The sequence below is a fragment of the Condylostylus longicornis genome, unplaced genomic scaffold, assembly GCF_029603195.1.
Source record: "Condylostylus longicornis isolate FDR11 unplaced genomic scaffold, ASM2960319v2 ptg000181l, whole genome shotgun sequence".
NCBI classification, from domain to species: Eukaryota; Metazoa; Arthropoda; class Insecta; order Diptera; family Dolichopodidae; genus Condylostylus; species Condylostylus longicornis.
The window spans coordinates 141,376-162,443 of NW_026578149.1; the positions used below are offsets into that span (position 1 = coordinate 141,376).

General features: G+C 30.0%; 1 protein-coding gene across 2 annotated transcripts in view; it reads right to left on the reverse strand.

Annotated features, from left to right (window-relative positions):
- Positions 1–2,141: 2,141 nt before the first annotated feature.
- Positions 2,142–21,068, reverse strand: part of LOC129616331 (putative fatty acyl-CoA reductase CG5065) — a 72,759-nt gene continuing 53,832 nt past the window's right edge. For both annotated transcript variants that reach the window (XM_055531946.1, XM_055531945.1), the window contains 7 exons: positions 8,893–9,036; positions 8,675–8,809; positions 8,452–8,572; positions 8,095–8,394; positions 7,875–8,007; positions 7,564–7,821; positions 2,142–2,664 (listed from right to left, as the gene is read on the reverse strand). In XM_055531946.1, coding sequence (XP_055387921.1) covers positions 2,517–2,664; positions 7,564–7,821; positions 7,875–8,007; positions 8,095–8,394; positions 8,452–8,572; positions 8,675–8,809; positions 8,893–8,946 — 1,149 coding nt within the window. In that variant the 5' untranslated portion in view covers positions 8,947–9,036 and the 3' untranslated portion in view covers positions 2,142–2,516. The remainder of the gene's footprint in view (positions 2,665–7,563; positions 7,822–7,874; positions 8,008–8,094; positions 8,395–8,451; positions 8,573–8,674; positions 8,810–8,892; positions 9,037–21,068) is intronic.

Sequence of the window (21,068 nt, forward strand, 5' to 3'; positions counted from 1 at the left end):
GTGGGAGCTTGATATTTTAGCAGCTTTTAGATACTAATAAATAGTTCATTTCATTAAAGGAAAATTTTTTCCAATCTCTACCCGCTGTCAAGTTATCGCCTGTCGAAATTTGTAATATTTGAATATTTGGCACCTTATATTTCCGAATCTGCGAGATTTTTCAAATTTCTATAAACACAGAGAGTTAACTGTAAACTTCACACCATTAAAAATTATAACTATTTTCTCAATTCATGCAATTAACCCTTGAAATCTGCATTACGCATATTCAAAGACTGCATAAACCGTTCATCCAAAATGTATGCCATTCTTGAAAAAGTTTCCTATATGAATAAAAGTAATTCTAATAGTAGGTATATTACATACATAGATTATTCTTAAAAGCAGTACTTTTACTTGTAGAACGGAAAAGTGCTACAAGTAAAACATTGGTTTGTGGTTTGACCCAACTTTATTTTTTGTCATTATTTATTCATTGAATTTTCAACGACCTATGTACATCTAACTAGAGTGCAATACCAAATGGAAAAATAACACAAAATATTGTTTATAAAAATAGTTATTTGTCATGAATTTTTGAGTACAGGGCTGTCAACACAGATTGGTTTTATAAATCGAATTTGCAATATTGTTTTTTTTTATAATAATACAAAGAATAACATAAAATAGAAATTGTGTTTTAAGAATACCCATTAACCTTAATCAGTTAGAAGTAATAAAAAATTAAAAAATTTAATTAAGTAAATAATGTTTAAGTGTGCAATACTTACTTTTATACCTGCGATTAAATAATTGAAATTTGAAAAAATTTTGTTTAAGATGTGAATTCGAAACTGAAAATTTTGTATTATTCGACGTATGGAATTTTTATTTATTTATTTCGCCTATGTACTTACCTAAGTAAGACTTGCACTAAGAAACTGGCATTATAAAATAATTTCTCCATTTCATACGAGAAATTATTCCAAATCTTTTGCACGTTTGTATATTTTTTTTTTTGTATAACAGTGATAATCCTCTTCTCATGCTCTGATTCATTTGTTTCATTATACCCTGCAATTCGTGAAGGGTATATTAACTTTGGTATGGAGTTTGTAACTACTTGAAGGAGTCATCTGCGGTATGGACATATATATATATATTCTTGCTCAGCGTAAAATTCTGCGTCGATTTAGACATGTCCGTCTGTCCGTCCGTCCGCCCGTCCGTCCGTCCGATCGCACGATAACTCAAAAACGAATAATGCAATCGACACCAAACTTTCACAAGTTTTTTCTTTTGTGCCAAGGACGAGCCCTATTGTTATTGGACTAATTCGGATAACGGGTTCGGGTAGCTGCCTTACAACTCAAAGAGTTTATTATAAATATTTCAAAAACTAATAAAGCTATAAATTTAAAATGTTGTATACATGTGTCCAATTATATTCTACACATGCTCTAAAAATTATAATGGGATAGCTGCACCGGTTCGGGTGGCTGCCACACAACTCCAACAGCAAATTTTTTATATTCGGAAAAATAATAAAGTCAGATTCATGAAACTTGGCAGTCATGTGTCCAATTATAGGTCAAATATATTTCTGAAGTTTTGATGGAATTGCTTGACAGGTTCGGGTACTTGCCATACAACTCCAAAAGCTTATTTTAAATATGTGGAAAAATAATAAAGTCAGATTCATGAAACTTGGCAGTTGTGTGTCGAGTTATAGGTCAGATATATATCTGAAGTTTTGGTGGAATTGCTTGGCAGGTTCGAGTAGCTCCCATACATGTCTAAAAGCTTATTCTTAATATTTAGAAAAATAATAAAGTCAGATTCGTGAAACTTGGCAGTTGTGTGTCCGATTATAGATCAGATATATTTCTGAAGTTTTGATGAAATTGCTTGACAGGTTCAGGTACGTGCCATACAACTCCAAAAGCTAATTTTAAATATTTGGAAAAATTATAGTCAGATTCATGAAACTTGGCAGTCGGATATCCAATTATAGGTCAGACATGTCCGTGAAGTTTCTATAGAATGATTTGACAGGTTCTAGTAATTGCTATACAATAACGGAAGGTGCAGGGTATAATTCAATCGGTTTATACCGAGTGAAACGTTTTTACTTCTTTTGAATTAAAATCCTTTTTGCTTTGACCAAAAATGTTTCACTTTATTTTACAATTTAATTTAATTCCTTCATCTAGCATTATTTTTAACTTATAACTGTAGCAAAATAATTGTTAATTTTATATAGCTATATTTTGTTTCATATTATTGCAGTTTCTTTTGTGTCTACATATATAAGACTAACACATGCATATTTAAAAGGTGTGTGTACATACATTTTACTATATTTGCATATGTATAATGCAAAAAGAGACTTTATTCTTTTAATAAATTCTGCTATTACTAAAATTTACAAAATTAATAAGTTATAAGTTCAATAAAAATCAATTTTAATTCATGTTTTTTTATTTTCATTAATTATAGCTTGTTTTATTTATTTTAATCGTTTTCTTAATGATGAGTTAAAAAAACGGAATTAAACGTATTATTTGTAATATCATTTGCATAAGTCTCGTCCATAACTCTCGAGCTTTTTTTGAGTGTGCCATTAAAAATCGCCAGGTTATAAGCACAATAATTAACTTAGTAAATTGATGCATATAATACAATCTAAAATCAAAAACAAGAAAAAACATAAATAAAATAAAAAAAAAGTTATTCAGTAAAAAATAAGATATAAAATATAAATAAACTAGAGGCTCCTATAAAACATATTCAATTAGAGGATCCTAAATTATATTTAATTAAGTTTATCATACTTTTCATCAGACTTTTCAAATAGCAATATTATGAACTAACTTTCATTTTATTTCCTTTTTTTGAAATAATAGTAAAATTTAAAACAAAAGTCTATAACTATAGTAGAGAAGCACTATCAATATATTACTTTATATACAATATTATTCTTGGTCACGACGGAATCAATCCGGTTTTCTTAATGGGTATTTTTTTTAATGTTAATTTTTAAAAAGCTAAAGTTTGTTTGCTCTCGAATAACCAGTGTAAAGTTGACCGTCAGAGAAATAGCGGTCTTCGGTGAAATCTCACCTTTTCCAAAAGTTTGGCCCTGAGATTTATTTGTCGCCAAAATATATGCTGGACTCAATACAAGGCTAAAAGAAACTGATGTATAACAAAATTAAACTCGAAGGAGGAGCCGCTTAATTTATTAAATGATATTCATAGAATAAAATGAATAGATCCAGCAAAGAGTAAATTGATGGTTTTACAGTCTTCAACTCAGTCAGTCAGTCAACTCAGGAAGAATAATATAAAGTAGTACTTTGTTTACAAATGGCTTTCTCAATAATATTACATTGTAGCTCAATAGAGTATTTAATTTAAATAGAGGTAATCCAGGAGGATTTAAGGTGCTCAAATTTTCTACAATTTTCTACTGGAATATTTCAGAATCATAATTATGTTTCACAGAATCAATCGCATTCACAGTAATTTTTTAGAATTTTGTACGAGTTTTAAAACATTTTCATTGGTTAATCATAACCCTCTCTTTTGATTGAGAAAATGAATTAGAATGAATGAATTAGATTAGATATTAAATTGAATTTTGAATGAATTAGATAATGTCTTTCTATCAATATACAGATTTTTCGGATAAGGAGGCAAAAAATTTTGGGGATGATTCTTTGATCAATTTCCAGCAAAAAATTGTGTGGGTATAAAATTTCAAGTTTGTACGTCTTTGAAATTTTGTATTACGTGATATGCAGCACAGAAACTGGCAAGGACGAACTAAAAGATGCGAAAAACGCTAGTGCGAAACCGAAGGTGAGACGAAATCCCAGCTGGAACCAAGTTTTCGCGCAATTTCAAAATTCATTACAAAATTTACGTACTCCATATGTGAAGGAGCGAAACTCGCACTCTTTTCAAAGAATCCAATCCCAAGCAGATCGCAAGCTCGTCTGCAGCTCGAAAGCCTCATCCGTGAGACCATACAACCATTGCGATGCAGTTTGCTCTCGGACTGCGGATTCCGCAGCCGCCCCAGTTTATCTAATGGTGAAACGAGGTTAAGGGTTCTTTACATCAGCGTGTTTGCTCGTGCAGGTGCTTTTCATATATGGCAACTGCCAAATCATTGGAGCAAGCGACCCCCCCACAACCTTCGTTTTCAGGAAGGTCCAAAGAATAATTTTATCAAAAATCATACATATACCCTAGGCACTACAAAAAGCAGCTGAAGTCTTCATTGCTGTAAAGAGGTATTAAAAAAGCGTTTTCCGCCACCGTAAGATTTTGGCATTTACTATAAATCATTTCTGAAGATTAAAAGTGGGTACAATGTTAAGGCAAATTTAGTATACCCTTCGAATATGCGATGTTACGGGTATAAAAATTTCTAATTACGTAAACCGTAATTTGGAAAAATTTATTCTACTTGTTAGTTAGCTTAATACAAATATCAAAATTTTGTATTTGTAATATAAAAATTGCTATTTTTGTCATTTATTTTTACTTTATATAACTTGCTCTAGTATTTTCAGGGTTAACAAATTACTTTTTCTTTAAATTTTTTAAAAGCTTTTTTTAAGATTGATTAAAGATTATGAGAATATGTTCTAAAGCCATTGACTAAGTACCTTACGGAGGGAAATCGTCATGCAGCTCATTTATGTAATTTTGTTTATTAATTATGTAATTAAACACAAAGGATTTGAAAAACGATAAGTTAAATTAACGGCAGAATCTATTTTAATCCTATTGGAAAAATTCTAGTTTCGTGTCATGTTTCGAGTTTCCAACCTCGAAAGTGACAAGCCGTGTTAATTCACTACGGCATTGTCGGTTGACATCTGTACAGTCTTGTCACAATGCGGTAAATCAATTACCGTGATATCACGAGCTCTAGAATCCTACAAAAAACTACATCATAAATGATCTAGAACTTCTATTATCACCAACTAGTAATTTTCACTATTTCTCAGAAGAATCCAAACTCAAAGTTGAGAAAATGGCGGACGTTAATAGAAGGATTTTCTTTTACATTTTACTATTCCTGGAACGGCAAACATTGTGACGAATGCGCTACCCAGATAAAATGTGAGCAATTTAGCAAATGGTGATGATAAAAATTATTTTATATCATGTTGAGTAATTTAAGTCACAAATAATACCAGAAAAATATAAAGCGCTAAAGAAAAGAGGAGCACTCGAAAAAAAAAATCGACCAATCCAAAATGCTGTACGCAAAAAATGAGCTCACGGTAGTGCATAAAAGGCACATAAGCTAGTCTCTCTCTACCACCTCAAGAATTAAACAATGTTGTCACTTTTTATACCACGCACTTCGTGAAGGGTATATTAACTTTGGTATGGAGTTTGTAACTACTTGAAGGAGTCATCTGCGGTATGGACATATATATATATTCTTGCTAAGCGTAAAATTCTGCGTCGATTTAGACATGTCCGTCTGTATGTCCGTCCATCCGTCCGTCCGTCTGGTCGCACGATAACTCAAAAACGAATAATGCAATCGACACCAAACTTTCACAAGTTTCTTCTTTTGTGCCAAGGATGAGCCCTATTGTTATTGGACTAATTCGGATAACGGCTTAGGGTAGCTGCCATACAACTCAAAGAGTTTAATTTAAATATTTCAAAAACTAATAAAGCTATAAATTTAAAATGTTGTATACATGTGTCCAATTATATTCTACACATGCTCTAAAAATTATAATGGGATAGCTGCACCGGTTCGGGTGGCTGCCACACAACTCCAACAGCAAATTTTTTATATTCGGAAAAATAATAAAGTCAGATTCATGAAACTTGGCAGTCATGTGTCCAATTATAGGTCAAATATATTTCTGAAGTTTTGATGGAATTGCTTGACAGGTTCGGGTACTTGCCATACAACTCCAAAAGCTTATTTTAAATATGTGGAAAAATAATAAAGTCAGATTCGTGAGCTTTGGCAGTCGTGTGTCCAATTATAGGTCAGACATATTTCTGAAGTTTTGGTGGAATTGCTTGATAGGTTCGAGTAGCTCCCATACAAGTCTAAAAGCTTATTTTAAATATTTGGAAAAATAATAAAGTCAAATTCATGAAACTTGGCAGTTGCGTGTCTGATTATAGATCAAATATATTTGTAAAGTTTTGATGGAATTGCTTGACAGGTTCAGGTACGTGCCATACAACTCCAAAAGCTAATTTTAAATATTTGGAAAAATTATAGTCAGATTCATGAAACTTGGCAGTCGGATGTCCAATTATAAGTCAGACATGTCCGTGAAGTTTCTATAGAATGATTTGACAGGTTCGAGTAATTGCTATACAATAACGGAAGGTGCAGGGTATAATTCAATCGGTTTATACCGAGTGAAACGTTTTTACTTGTTTCACTATTATTCATGCTGGACAACATACTCACAGAAAAAAGGCATAATTTGGCTTTCATTATTTTCGTAGATATATCATTTCACGACACGCCATGTAACGTCACATCACATCAAGTTTATAAACTTTTTAGTAAACGATCCCATGTTATAATATTCTGGTTTCTCCCAACCAAAAGACGTATTTCTGCTTTCACAACATTAACAGAAATTAAAAATAGTAATTAAATAATTGTTAAATGTTTGAGAAAAAAATTCTAGCCATTATAATCATTAAAAATTTTGTTATTATTTTAGCAGAAATTTAAATTTTTCATAATTCATGAACAAATAATATTATAAAAATATTAAAGCTAGTTGTAACGGTTCATTAACCACAGTTCAAAGTTGTTCCTGAATATCTCTTGAGGAAAATTGATAGATCAATAATTCTATTTGTAAGAAATCATTTAACGAATTATGTAAGAAATCATTTAACGAATAACCAACAAGTAATTTTGGTATTCACTTAAAAACTCAATATGACACTAAGCTTTACCTTTTAAGAATAACTAAAAGTGACATACATACATATTCGTAGAAATTGCAGAGGAAGACAGATATATATATATATTTAAAAAATTTTTGCGCCTTATTAAACTATCCGATATGTGGGCAAATGATAAACTTTTACAATTCTTCAAATTATATATTTACTTAGGTGTTCTAAATGCCTTGTTTGCCGAAAAAATATTTTCGCTTAATAAAATTTGCAGAAACTTTGACAGACATAATTTACGTATTTTTTCTGTTTATAGCGTAGTAGTAGCTATCCAACCATTAAGCTGTGCTTGACACCATTGGTAGTGATAAACAACAGAAAATTATTAGTATTTGCTATTGCAAAAAGTATCATAGAGGAATTACGCACCTGAAACGTACTACAACTAACTAAAATTGTTATTCTTTTAAATGAAAAAACGTTAAAAAATGATTTATCAGCGATAAATTTATTGGATGATAGAACATAACGGTGATCTTGATCAATTTACTTCAATTTATGAAATACTACTTCTTTCGTGATCTTTTATAATTTCCAAAAAGTTGTATATTGATATTTCGATTGCTGTAAAATGCAAATGCAAATTTTACATTGTTAAAAACTTACCTCATCATCCTTTTTCTACTCGACGGTAAAGATTCCGGTCTCTGTTTAAATAAAAATTCTCTAAAACCTAATACATAACGCTCAACATATTTATCCCACTCTATTTTTTTAACGTCAAACTGAAATATTTCACGATCTTTTTTATCTAATAATTTAATCAACGTTTGAACGTTCTCATCTTTGAATTGCCACTGATGCAATGTGAAATATTCTAAACATTCCACAGCTTTGGCTATTTTATCCTGAACTTTGACCATTCTAAAATATTAGTACAATCAGATAAAAAGAGTAAACAAAGTTTTAATACTTACATTGGTTTTTTTCCTGCCAACCTAGCCATAGTATCTAAAATATATGCAGGAATATAATGCACCAAAAATCCGTAAAATTTATTTATCGACCTATTCATTCGCAAGACCCCAGTTGGATACCATAGGCAACCCTCTGCAATTAAAATAAAAAGGAAATAGAAAAAAAAAATAAGCATATGTGGATGAAACAAAGATTTTACGATTTTATATACATATTTACCTAAGGGATGTCGTCGTGTTTCTCGCATTGCATACTCAACAAACTGACCCCATGTTATAGGGTGTTGTTGGCCAGTGCAGCAATTATATATCAAAAGAGATTCTGGTTTAGATGTTCCCACTTTCCACGCAGCTGCTATCATTAGATTAATAACAATATCCACAGGTACCATATCGGCTGTAAAATTTTTTTCACATAATATCGTACGAAATAGCCCCTGACCAAGTGCAGATACTAATCCAGTTGGACCATTCCAATTATCAACCCAACCTGCAAATGGTTCTTTCAAACTTGCGATAACTGTAAATTGGAAAAATTGTGACTTTATTTCATATTGTAATTTATTAAAACATTTACCAATTGAAGGTCGCACAATTGCCACAGGTAAATTTCCAGCTTCTTTTAATAACATATGTTCAGCCAACGCTTTTGTAAATGTGTACGTGTTTGGTCTTTTGCCAATTAGAGATGGCGTAAGCTGCAATCACAACACCAAACATTTAATTCGACACAAGAAATTTTAATCTTTTGTCGTATATAATAATCAAGTTTTTAAATTAAAACATAAATTAGGTAATACCTGATCTAATAAGTCTTCTGGAAGCCAATTAACTAGTGAAATTACATCATAAGGATTGTATGGAGGAGCATAAATAACTTCTGAAACATCGGTCCTGTCGCAGTTACAATATGCAGTGGAAACATGAATAAGTGCCTAAAATTGTTTCATTGTATCTAGTCATAAATTTTTGCAAAGAAACATATTTAGAAAAGTTTGTGCTTCATTGAATTACTTACATCTAACGACATCATTCGGTGGCATAATTCCACTAATCTTTTTGTACCCAGCATGTTAATAGTAACAGATAATTTCAGTTTTTCATCAAACTTTACTGTGGCAGCAGAGTGAAACACTATCGATACATTTTTACACAATAAAGCCTATTTATTCATGAAAGACAAATGCATTATTAGTCGTTATAAAAATGTTTTAATTAAAGTTTCAATTGAGATTACGTAATCACATAATTTTCTTTGGTATGTAAAGAAAATTTATGCAAAATACCTCGTAGTTTATTAAGGGTTCAGAATATTCAAGAATAAAATAGATTATAAATTTGATACATTTCTATAATATTTCCATGTACTTATTTTATTGAAATTCACTGTGAGTATAATACAGTTACTCGTATATTTAATTCTTATCTCCCATTGAAGTCTATTTGAAGAAAACTAGATTAGGTGCTAAAGTTTTCATTGAAAGTGAAGGCCTTCTCTCTGACTATACTATTCTATACAGCTTATCCAAAAGATTTCATGAAATTTTAAATATATTTGCCGCCAGTGTTGAAAACTCTTACGAGGTTTTAGGAACCATATGAAAAGCAAATGGATTGGTTATTTACAAAGGATGAGGGAATCAAATTACAAGTTTTTCCTCCTTTCGTTTAAATAGTCCAAGTAGCTTTCGTAACAGCAATGACTTAGTCTATTTTAAAAAAAATATGACAAGCACTGTGAAACAACCTTCTCTGTACCATCAACTTTCGATGACTAAGGGCTAAAATTCACTGTTCTGCTCAACTCTTCTCTTCTTCACTTTGATATTTATGTTCTAACGGAAACTTGGTAGATCCCTTCCATTAATAATCTTGAATTATTTAAATCTTCATTTTCTGTTTTTAGAATACACCGACGTGAGCTTTCATTAATTACCGATCGCATTGTGTATACAATAAAGTAGGTTATGTGATGGCAACAAATTTTGCATATCGAGTTTTCGGTTGGAATGCACTTCTTCATGATAGGAAAGTGTAAATAATCTTTTAGCAATCCGTCGGACTGTCGGTCTGTCGATCTGTCGGTCTGTGTGTGTATCTCAAGTTCGGCTGAACCGATGTTGATGAAATTTTATACGAAAGTTTATTTCGAGTACGGCACGGATTCATAAACTTTTTTGGATTTATTAGACCTTGGGAACTGCACTTTTTAGCGGCACTTTTTAGCGAAAAATAATCAACCGATTTAATTGAAATGTAATATTCGAATTGGAGGTGTTAAAACAATGAATCTTTAAATTTTTTAGGAAGATCAGGGTAAGAAAACTGATCTAGGGGCCGATTTTACATTTTTTGTCATATCTACAGAACAAATTGACGGAATTTTTTGAAATTTGATAATCAAGTTCTGGTTGTTCCCAGAAGTTACAGACGAACTTTTCGTATTCGGATGGCACAAAATCAAACTTTACTAAGAGACAAATTTACATTTTTCAAGGTATGTTAAACAAAAGCTTATTAGTATCCTTAAAATTTTAAAGAAGTGTTTAAAACGCATTTTCATAATCTACTGGAATACTTTTACTAATCTAAACAATTTATAATGTGGTTTATTATGTGCTGGCCACATCAGATTTTTTTTAGTTGTTATCATAGTTTTTATCATGAAATTAATTTCGAGATATTTAAAATAAAATTAAAAAAAAATTAACATTCTGACTTTGGCAAGCTTTATGTCGAAAACTATGACTCAAATCCAATTGATTGTAAGACCAGAAATAAAAAACAATCAGTCGCGTGCTAAACAAGCTCAATGTATGTATTCTATGTCGCATGATTCCGAAGTTATAAGCATTTATTTATATGCAGAAAAAATCTGGCATCTTTTTTTTTAACAGGCTCTAGCTCGGAAACGAGTACAAAAAAGGAAGAAATATGAGGAGAAACAAAAAGATTGAATTCACTTGGGTTAATGACGGACAAATATTTGTTCACAGAAACTGGTAAAATGTTCCAGGTGAAAGATATTGATATTTTGAATCAATTATTTAAATAACGAACATAATCAATTTCTCATTGGCCCAAAAAAATATACATTTTAACATACCTGGTGAAATTTTTCTAAGCTCTGACTCTTTAAAAAATTTTTAACTTAAATGCTCGATGTTTAAAAAATAAAATAGATGATTATGAAAATTACATAGCTTGCTTAAATATAAAGTTGGGTCACACCAATGGTTTGTATTGTAGCACTTTTCCCTTCAATAAGTGAAAATTCTGTTTTGAATAATAAAAATTATTTTCATTCATATACAAAACTATTTCTAGGATTGCATATATTTAGGATGATGCATATATGCAGTCTTTGAAATAAAGCAAAAATAATGTCTTTATGTCTAACAAGTCCCAATGCTCAGAGAGAAACTTGAAAGCACACCTTATTTTATATGGCCTTTTTTAAATCGAAGTGGCTATTTTTTGAGAAGAAATATTAAAATAAATTCACACTTATTATAAAGCAGGTAAAATTTAGAACATATCTTTGAAAAATCAAAAAAATACACTAATATTTTCATTGATAATTATTTTAAAATTTAAAAAAAAGCGGAAAAACAACAAACACAACCTTCGCCTTCAACGTCTTATTTGTTACTGAAAGCATTTCATTATTTTTAAGTGAACAGCTTTTTTTTCTCATAGGGTAAGTTAACGCAAGATATGGGAAGTACCTGTGGTGTCAAGTTGAAAATATAATTAATGAAAGATAATTCTTAAATATTGATATAAATACATAGTAAAGAAAAAATTTGAAGAGGGAATTAGAAAATAATATCTAAAATACAATCAAATATTATTTGTTAAATACAAATTTTATATAAACTTCAAAATTGTACCTCTATTTTTATTTGAAAAAATATTAAAAACTTACTATCATTTATATCAATTACCTAAGAAAAAAAATATTTAAAATGTTTGGAAAAAACAATCATATATTTTTATGACCATGATTTGAATATTTTTCTATTTTTGAAATAAATGGTATTTTACCAAATGACTCGAAAATTCCGACTGTAAAATAACAGGTATTTTAAAATTTTTGTTCAGGTATTTTAAAATTCTTTCCGTTTAGAATTAAGATAGGTCATACATACACATGCAGGGACATTTTATAAATAGATTGCTCTTGTTTACCTGCTAATAAAATATGAAAAAAAAGCTTAGCAAAATTTTTAAAGCACTCTGTTATATTGAGATATTGTTTGAAATAGTTTTAAAATAATTATTTAAAAAAAATTTTTTGGAAGTAGGTACATACATATTTATTTTTAATAACTTAAAAACTAACTAAAATTATTTGAAACAATTTTATAAGTAACGTATGAATAATCGAAATGAGATAATTCAAATTGTTGAAATGTGTCAACCTATATTACTTTTAATAACATTTTTGTTAGCCGACACTACTTTTTTACATTTTTGTTAGCCGACAACTTACCTTATTGGGAAATACAAAATGTGCATAAAAAATCATACATCCTTCCTCATTAACATTTGAAACCATACTGAAATATGAATTTGAATTTTTTTTTCATTTTTTCTTTCCTCCTACCTTTCTTTCTTTTTCGTGCAATAGAATTTAAATGGGAAACTTTTTAAAAAATGTGTATAATATCCTGAGATTTTTTAAAATATTAATCTCTTTTTTACGTAAAAAAAAAGAAAAAATAATAAAAAATATGACACGATCAGTGGCATTTAAAGAAAAAACCAACAACGAGGCCAAAAATTCGTAACATTTCGTAAAAAAAATTGAGTATTGAGACTTGTTAGATATAAAGACATTAGCAAAAATTAATATAAAGAGGGGTTAGCATAACGCTCGATTTTAAGGGTTAATTGTGTAAGTTAAGAAAACTAATTATATTTGTTAATGTCATGGAATTTACCGTTAGCTTTTTGCGTTTATAGAAATTTTAAAAAGCTTGTGGTTTCGGAAATATAAGGTGTCAAAAATTCAAATTTTACAAATTTCAAGAAGCGATAACTTGAGAGGGGGTGGAGATGGAAAAAAATTTTCTTCTAGCGAAACGAACTATTGGTTATTGTCTAAAAGCCCCTAAAATTTCAAGCTTCTACAGGATGGGGTCTAGAAGAAAAACGAAGTAGAAAATTTGGAAAAAAAAGACTTTAGATAACGGTAAATTTGAACGGCCATTTTGCTTTTCTAAAGTTTAACTATAGTATACCGCGCTAGGGAAAGCAAGCCGCTGCCTTTCTGCGTTTGCAAAATTTCAAAAATGCTTATGGTTTCATTACAACAAATAGTTAAAAAAGGCCATTTTTAGGTTTTTGGGAGGGTATAACTTCTAGAGGGGGGGAGATAGGTAAAAATTTTGTTCTACGGAAATAAGTTGCTAGTAAAGATCTATGTACATACAAAATTTCAGGTTTCTATCTTCAAGGGTGTAGAATTTTTGTAAACAGACACACGGACAGACGGACGGACGGACGGACAGAGTGAAACTAATAAGCACTTTTTTTCAAAAATTTTTGGGAAAAGTGCTAAAAAACTAAAACACATATATAACAGGGGATTTCAATTTAAATTGATTTTATGAAACTAAAACTTATGCAACATATAGATTATTTTTTCACAAATAATTTAAATGGGAAAATAAAATTATCGATATACTCGTTTTCGAACTACGGCCTGTAAAAAGAAAGTTACCAGATTTTTACCGTATATAAATAAATGCTGATAATTTCGGTAACCATTTGTCACCCCGCAATTATACTGTTGTGCAACGCAAAATGACAAAAAATGAGTTAAAAATACTAGCTAATAACTCTATCTATCCGTTTTATTATCGCTGTCCTAACTCTTTTTTTTCTGAGATATTTTTCCGTTTTTTGTTGTAAAGGACATATGAGTACTTTGAACTTTTCTTATTCTGTTGTATATGCCAAATTTGTGGATGTACAATAAAAATTTCATATCAAAATAGGTTTTAAAATTTAAGCAATTATTTTGTCGTACGTAACTTTTACTGTGTTGTTCGTGCATTAAAATACCATTGTATACCACATAATAAGAGTAGTCCGACAGAGCATACATTTTGTTGTACGTGTTTGAAATTGTTGTTTTGCTATGGTATCACTACATGACAATCATTCAAGGTAATTCAATTTAACTTCAATTTAATATTCCTTTATCTAGAATGGGTAAAAAAATTTTTGTTGAAGAATGTACAAAAGGATTCAGATTTCAGCAACGAAGAAGAACGTGAAAATTGTAACAATTTTTATGAAAGTTTTTTAGTTACTGGTATTTGAAAATGTGTTACATTTTTCATTTGAAAAGTATTAAATTTTGTGCCTCAGATAACATCTCAATAATAACTCCATAATATATATTTAAACTAATCAAATTTAACAATACTTGTATTAAAAAACGAAAAAGGTATTATTGAAATATGTACCAAAATTAGTTTTCAAAACTGAGGTTAAAGTATTGTTTACCAAAGCTACATCAAGCTAAGAAAAAATATAAATAGTCTATTTAATTTCCCAACATGGGCAGATGTACAGGATATTTTCAATCATTTTTTGCATAAAAATCTGACTTCTTCAGGTAGAAATTCAAATTTCAAATACATATTAAAATGCAAGCTTTTGAACCCTCTTTTATTCGTGAACCTTCGTGAAGGGTATATTAACTTTGGTATGGAGTTTGTTACCACTTGAATGAGCCATCTCCAGCAAGGACATGTTATATATTCTTACTCAGCTTAAAATTTTGCATCGATTTAAGCATGTCTGGCCATCCGATCACACGATAACTCAAAAATGAATAATGAAATTCACCCCAAACTTTCACAAGTTATTTGTTTTCTCCCGGGCACTATTGATATAGTAATTGGACCATTTCGGACAATTGGCTGGGCTATCTGCCATACAACTCCAAAAACTTATTTTTAATATTTAATAAAGTCAGATTCGTGAGATTTGGCAGTCGTATGTCCAATTATAGGTCACATGCATCTCTGAAGCTGTGGTGAAATGCAACTTTGAAACTCAACAAATTTTTGGCAAACTTTGGTGAAACATTTTTTAATATTTTAAATAAACTTCAGTATTAATCGAATTTGTAAGAACACTGTACCCTTTTGAAGGAACTATTTTGTTTTGAATAATTCTGTCATTTTGAATACTTTATATATGTTTTTTCATTAATTAATTTAAACTTTTTGTGACACATTTGTATACACAAAATGAAAAGTCATACAATTGTGATATTCAAGAAGAATTGTGATATGAAGTAAAACCGTTTTGTTTAACAGAGCAAAAAAATTTTAACTGTGTTATGAAATGCAAATTTTTATTTTATTTGTTAAAATATTAAAATATTCATTTTGTAATTCTCTTTTTCATAGGTTATTTGAAATAGATTAAGTTATATTTCAAAAATCATTCTTAAATAGGAAATATAAACCTAATTTTTTCTATTATAAAGCGACTATGAATTTACATTACACATATGTGTTTTGACATTCAGTGCTTGCAATTACATTGTGGTATATCTACATCTTTTTATCGTACGTGCAAGAATGAAAAAAAATCCGCAAATTGTGTCCCTTACGACAAGATGGTTCTGAGAAAAACGTCCAAAATCTCGAAATTTTCGAGATTTTGGATGAAGTTCGGAATAGCTATATTTTACACTACCACTCTAAAGCTAATTGATCATACTACAAGGTCGTTATTGCAAATTACGCAAATCTACGGCTCAATTTTTTGCTTTTGTAGTTCAAACTTCAAACTCATTTCCCCAAATTTCAACAAACTCATTTCTTTAAAAAAATATATCGACAAAGTATTATTTTGTCGTATACGACAAAATAATTTCGGGGTGACGCATTGTAGAGAAAAGATTCTTACAATTGAGCCTTAAACTTGGTTTGAGTCATAGCAATACTTAGTTCCCTGAGAATGACATAAAATTCGAAACTAGTCGGAACAAATATATTTAAATATTTTTTTGTGAAATTTCAAGTAAAAAAATAAATTATTATAATTAAACATAATAAAAATTGTTTAACAATAAATTAACAAAATGTTTCACAATAAAATAACTATTAATTATAAAGCGATCTTCAACTTAAATAAGATGAGTTTTCAAACGGGGAATTAGCAGATAAGCAGAGACGAACATATCAACCCAAATTATTTTCCAGATCATTGTAGACACACTAATTTTTCACAAAAAATGACTTATAAGCCAAATAATGCTAAAATAGTAATTTTATAAAAGTATTCCTTGGACAGATGAATCACAATTTTCCAGAAATAGAATCACCAATTTCCTTGATTTGCATACATAGTCTCAACAACATCCTCATATTAAAAAAGCAAACTTATTTCCAACAGAGAGTTTGAACGTATGAGTAGGTGTAAATTACAATATGTTAGTTGCACTTTGAATTCTGCCATGAAATTTAAATGAAGATAGTTATTTAGACTTTCTTCAAAACAATTTACAACACTAGTCGAAGAAGTTCTTCTTACGCAAGGACCATCATTATTTTTCTAACATGGCGGTGCACCTATCTCTACGGTAGCATTGTATTTTAAATTAAAAATATCCCAACCGCAGATTTATCTGTCTCGCACTTTTACTTGTGGGGAAGGATTAAATTGAAACATTAAACACGTTTTACTGTAAAAACTATGAGAGACAGAGGAAAATGTTCTATAAGTTAACTTTTAGCTCTCATTGTAGCGCATTGAACAAAAAAAATAAAAAGAAATAAGACAAATTTTCGAGAAATTTTATGTTTTTCGAAAAAAAAAATCCAAAAAAATATGAAACAAAAATTCTGACTTTGAGCACCTTTTCTTCTAAACTGTGGCTCAAACCTAATTAATTGTAAGAACGAATAAAGTTGGGTCAAACCAATGGTTTGTATTGTAGCACCTTTCCCATCAACAAATCAAAATACTGCTTTTAAATACAATCTAAGAATACCTACCACACTATTAAAATTATTTTCATTCGTATATGAAACTATTTCTAGGATTGCATATATTCAGGATGAAGGATTTATGCAGTCTTTAAAATAAAGCAAAAATAAATTTAAAGAAGGGTTTACATAATGCTGGATTTTAAGGGTTAATTGTGTGAGTTAAGAAAAATAGATATGTTTTTTTTTAATGACATGGAATTTACCGTGAGCTTTCTGCGTTTATAGAAATTTTGTAAAGCTTGCGGTTTCACAAATATGAGGTATAAAATATTAAAATTATACAAATTTCAAGATGTGATAACTAGAGAGGGGATGGAGGTGTGAAAAAAGTTTTCTTCTGTACAGCCTGTAGTCAACTACATCAAAAATAAAAAAAAAACTTTGAATAACGGTAAACTCTAACGGGAATCTTGTTTTTTTGCCACCATATTTCTGCGTTTGAAAAATTTGAGAAGGCTTCACCGCTTCCGTGGCGGTGTTGACTTTCATTCCCAAGGCCGTTCAGTTTTCGCCATTTGTTATCAAAATGTTGGGGAAAATTGTCGAGAGGTTAATCAGAGAAACTTCTCTAACTGCGAACCCTCTGTTTAAGTATGAATGTGTTTATCAGGCAGGTAAGTCTACCGACATGGGTCTAGTGAATCTCACCTCTAAATTCGACAATGACACGGATTGATTAACTTTTAGGATATATCAGGTCTCGGGAACTGCACTTTTTAGCAGGTCTGTTTCACATTTTTCATCGTTTGGAAGAAAATATTCAACAGATTTAATTGAAATTTCATATATAAGCTTCATTCGACCGTACACGGAACCTCCTAACCTTTGGAAGACATCAGGTGTTAGCAACGAGACGTTTACTGTGGGCCAAATATATATTTTTGCATATATAACGAAAAATAATCAACCGATTTCATTGAAATTTAATATTTAAATTTGATGTTTTAAAACAATGAATCTGTAAATTTTTTTTAAGATCAAATCAAATCAATCAGATCAGATCAAGTTGATGAAATTTCTTGAAAGTTAAATTTTCAGCTCTGGTTGTTACCAGAAGTTACTGAAGAACTTTTCGTATAATTCGGAGGGCACAAAATGAAACTCTACTAAGAGTCAAATTCACATTTTTCCAAATTCATAATTTGTGTTTGCATCACAAATTAAGATTTCTTGTGAAATGAAATATATTGAAATAAATTTATATTTAACACAGTTTTATATTTCTATTATCTTTCTCAAAAATCAGCCACCACCATAAAGTATTAATAATGAAGATTTTAACCTGTATATTTTCTTGAATTTTTTAATCCAGTCTTAAATTTAATGTAATCGCCAAAATAAAAAAATTATCAGTGCCATCAAAAAATGTAGTTATATTTTAGATTTACATTTTTTCCAGAATATAAGTATAAATCGCACCATGTACTTTTATTAACATGAAAACAGCACTTCTTAAAACCTAGGAGCGATAAATTTTATGCGTTTCAATAATTTCACTGTCCTTCCATATTCCATAATATCTAATACTACTGCATGGTCTAATACTACTGCATCTGACCATTGGTGCAGTGGTTATGGCACTGGTCCTTTAACCGAAGGGTCTCGGGTTCAAACCCCGGTCAGGTCACTATAAAAATTATATTCAATATTATTATATCTTAATATACAATACTAATAAATATTATACAAGTAATTTTCAAATATTCGTAATATTCCATATTAAAAAAACTAAGAAAAATAAACAGTAAATATTAATAACCTCAAATAATTAATATAAATAAAACTACGGCAGGTCACCTACCTAGTTAAACTTTATGACGCTATGAAACTAGTGCATGAGAAATCATGCACTAGCCCTATGCTCCTTCTAGGAGTGAATAAGGAAAAAAAAAAAAAAAAACTGCATGGTCAATTTCGTATCGTGACTAATTTTCTATTATAATCAGGCCATCTATTGAAAACTCGAGGTGCTACAATGCCATAGAAATGAGAGTAACAACTTTTCCTATACCTGGGTATGTACCCTATGTTATCATGATTCATCCTTAAATTATAATTCCCAATAAATTTAACTTCTAAACATTCAGACTTCAAGAAAAATGCAATGATTTATAAATAAGTAAATTTCTAAAAGGTAAAGCTTTCAATTTTTTAAATAACTCAAAAGAAGAATTGATTTCTACAGACTAACCTAATTTGTAAAAAACAATAAAAACTCAAACCTACCAAAGTTGCCTACCAAGAAATATTTTTCCAAGTAAGATGTAATAATTCAATCACATCAATTCAATCGAGTAGCAATCTAAATTCCAAGATATTTAAACGAACCTACATGTTCAATGATAAAACCATTTTTATAACAAGCATTATCATTTAAATAGGCGAAGTAGGCGTCAATAAGAAATTTGCAACAATTTGGAGCCAAATATCAGCAAAAATAGACGAATATCAAAGCTTGCAGCTGATAACCAGCGTATGAGTGTTACACCGTTGTCTAATTAAATCTAAATCATAATTCATACAAACAGAAAAGTCAAAACTATTATTACAAGAAGAATTGAACGCAGTGTCGTCAGCTTAAATAACGAGTTTATAAATATTAAAAACAAGATAGCACCGAGTGCGGAACCCTGCGAAACACCACAGGATATATGTAAAAGAGAGCTTGACATCTTATCCACCTTAACTCTTTGTCCACCAAGCAAGACTTTAGTCAAATGTAAAAGGAGGCTCTAAGTCCGGCATTGTAAAATTTTTTTAGAGTGTTATGATTAATTTGATCAAAAGCCTTAGTCATGTTAATAAATAATGCAGAACTCTTACTATTTGCATTTAAAGTTCCATAAATTTCACCACGAAATTTAAGCAATGCATCTTCAGTTGATTTTGGGCTTAAGAAACCGAATTGTGCCTCTCGGCAAAAATTTGTTCGGTTCAGGAAATTGAATTTACATACTACGCTCATATTTTTCCTCAACAATATCAGTAGAAGAATATCGATCAAAATAATTATCAACATCGTAAAGCTCTAAAAAGTTAGTAAAAAATTTATTACAGTATTTGACAACATCAATTGCATCCTCAAAAGTTGTATCGATACCTGTTCGGTAAATTGTTAACAACATTCCACTTTAATATCAGTACTTTTAAATTTACGCCAATTGATTAAAACTTGGAAATATAATAGTTATCCTTACAATTTGCAACACCAACTTTAATATCAGTACAGAGCTTAACATAATATTTTTTTAGGCGAGTATTATTAGGAAACCTTGGAACTTTGTTTCCAAATTTATTATTCCTTTTAATTTAAGTTCAGATGTCAAAAGCAATTCCGCTCATAATAAACTCTTTCTTACAATTGAAAGTTCGTCTGTCCGTGTGTCTGTTTACAAAACTTCTACACCCTTGAAGATAGAAAGCTGAAATTTTGTGTTTACATAGATCTTTACTAGAAACTTCCCCCCTCTAGAAGTTATACCCCCGCAAAACCCTAAAAATGGTCTTTTTTAACTATTTGCTGCCATGAAGCATAAGCATTTTAGAAATTTTGCAAACGCAGAGACGTAGCGACTTGCTTCCCCTAGCGCGGTATACTATAGTTAAACTTGAGAAAAACAAAATGGTAGTTCAAATTTACCGTATCTAAAGTCTTTTTTTTCCAAATTTTTGATTTCGTTTTTCTTCTAGACCCCAGCCTGTGAAAGCTTAAAATTTTAGGGGCTTTTAGACATTAACAAAGAGTTCATTTCGTTAGAAGAAAATTTTTTTCCATCTCCCGGATTGGAGATATATACGGTGATTCAGTAATTAATGACATAGTATATGAAATCAAAAATGAGTACAAATACCAATGGTCTCTGAGGTACAGGGATTTTTGAGAATTTTCAAGAAATTTTTACTTGCACATAACGTATTACTTGATCTTGTACTTTATAGAATTCGAACTGTGGAAAAAAATCTAATTCTTTTATTTTTTATTTTCAACCGCATAGTTTCGTAACACAAGAATAATATCTATGTGAAGACTTTAAAGGCACTAGTAAAATGTAGAAACTCAAAAAATTATTAAGATTTTAAGTGCTGTAATTATTAACTATTGTTATTTTTTGATTAAAAATGTCACTCTTAAAAGCAGTTGACATTTTTAAGAACTATTTTTTTTCTTTAT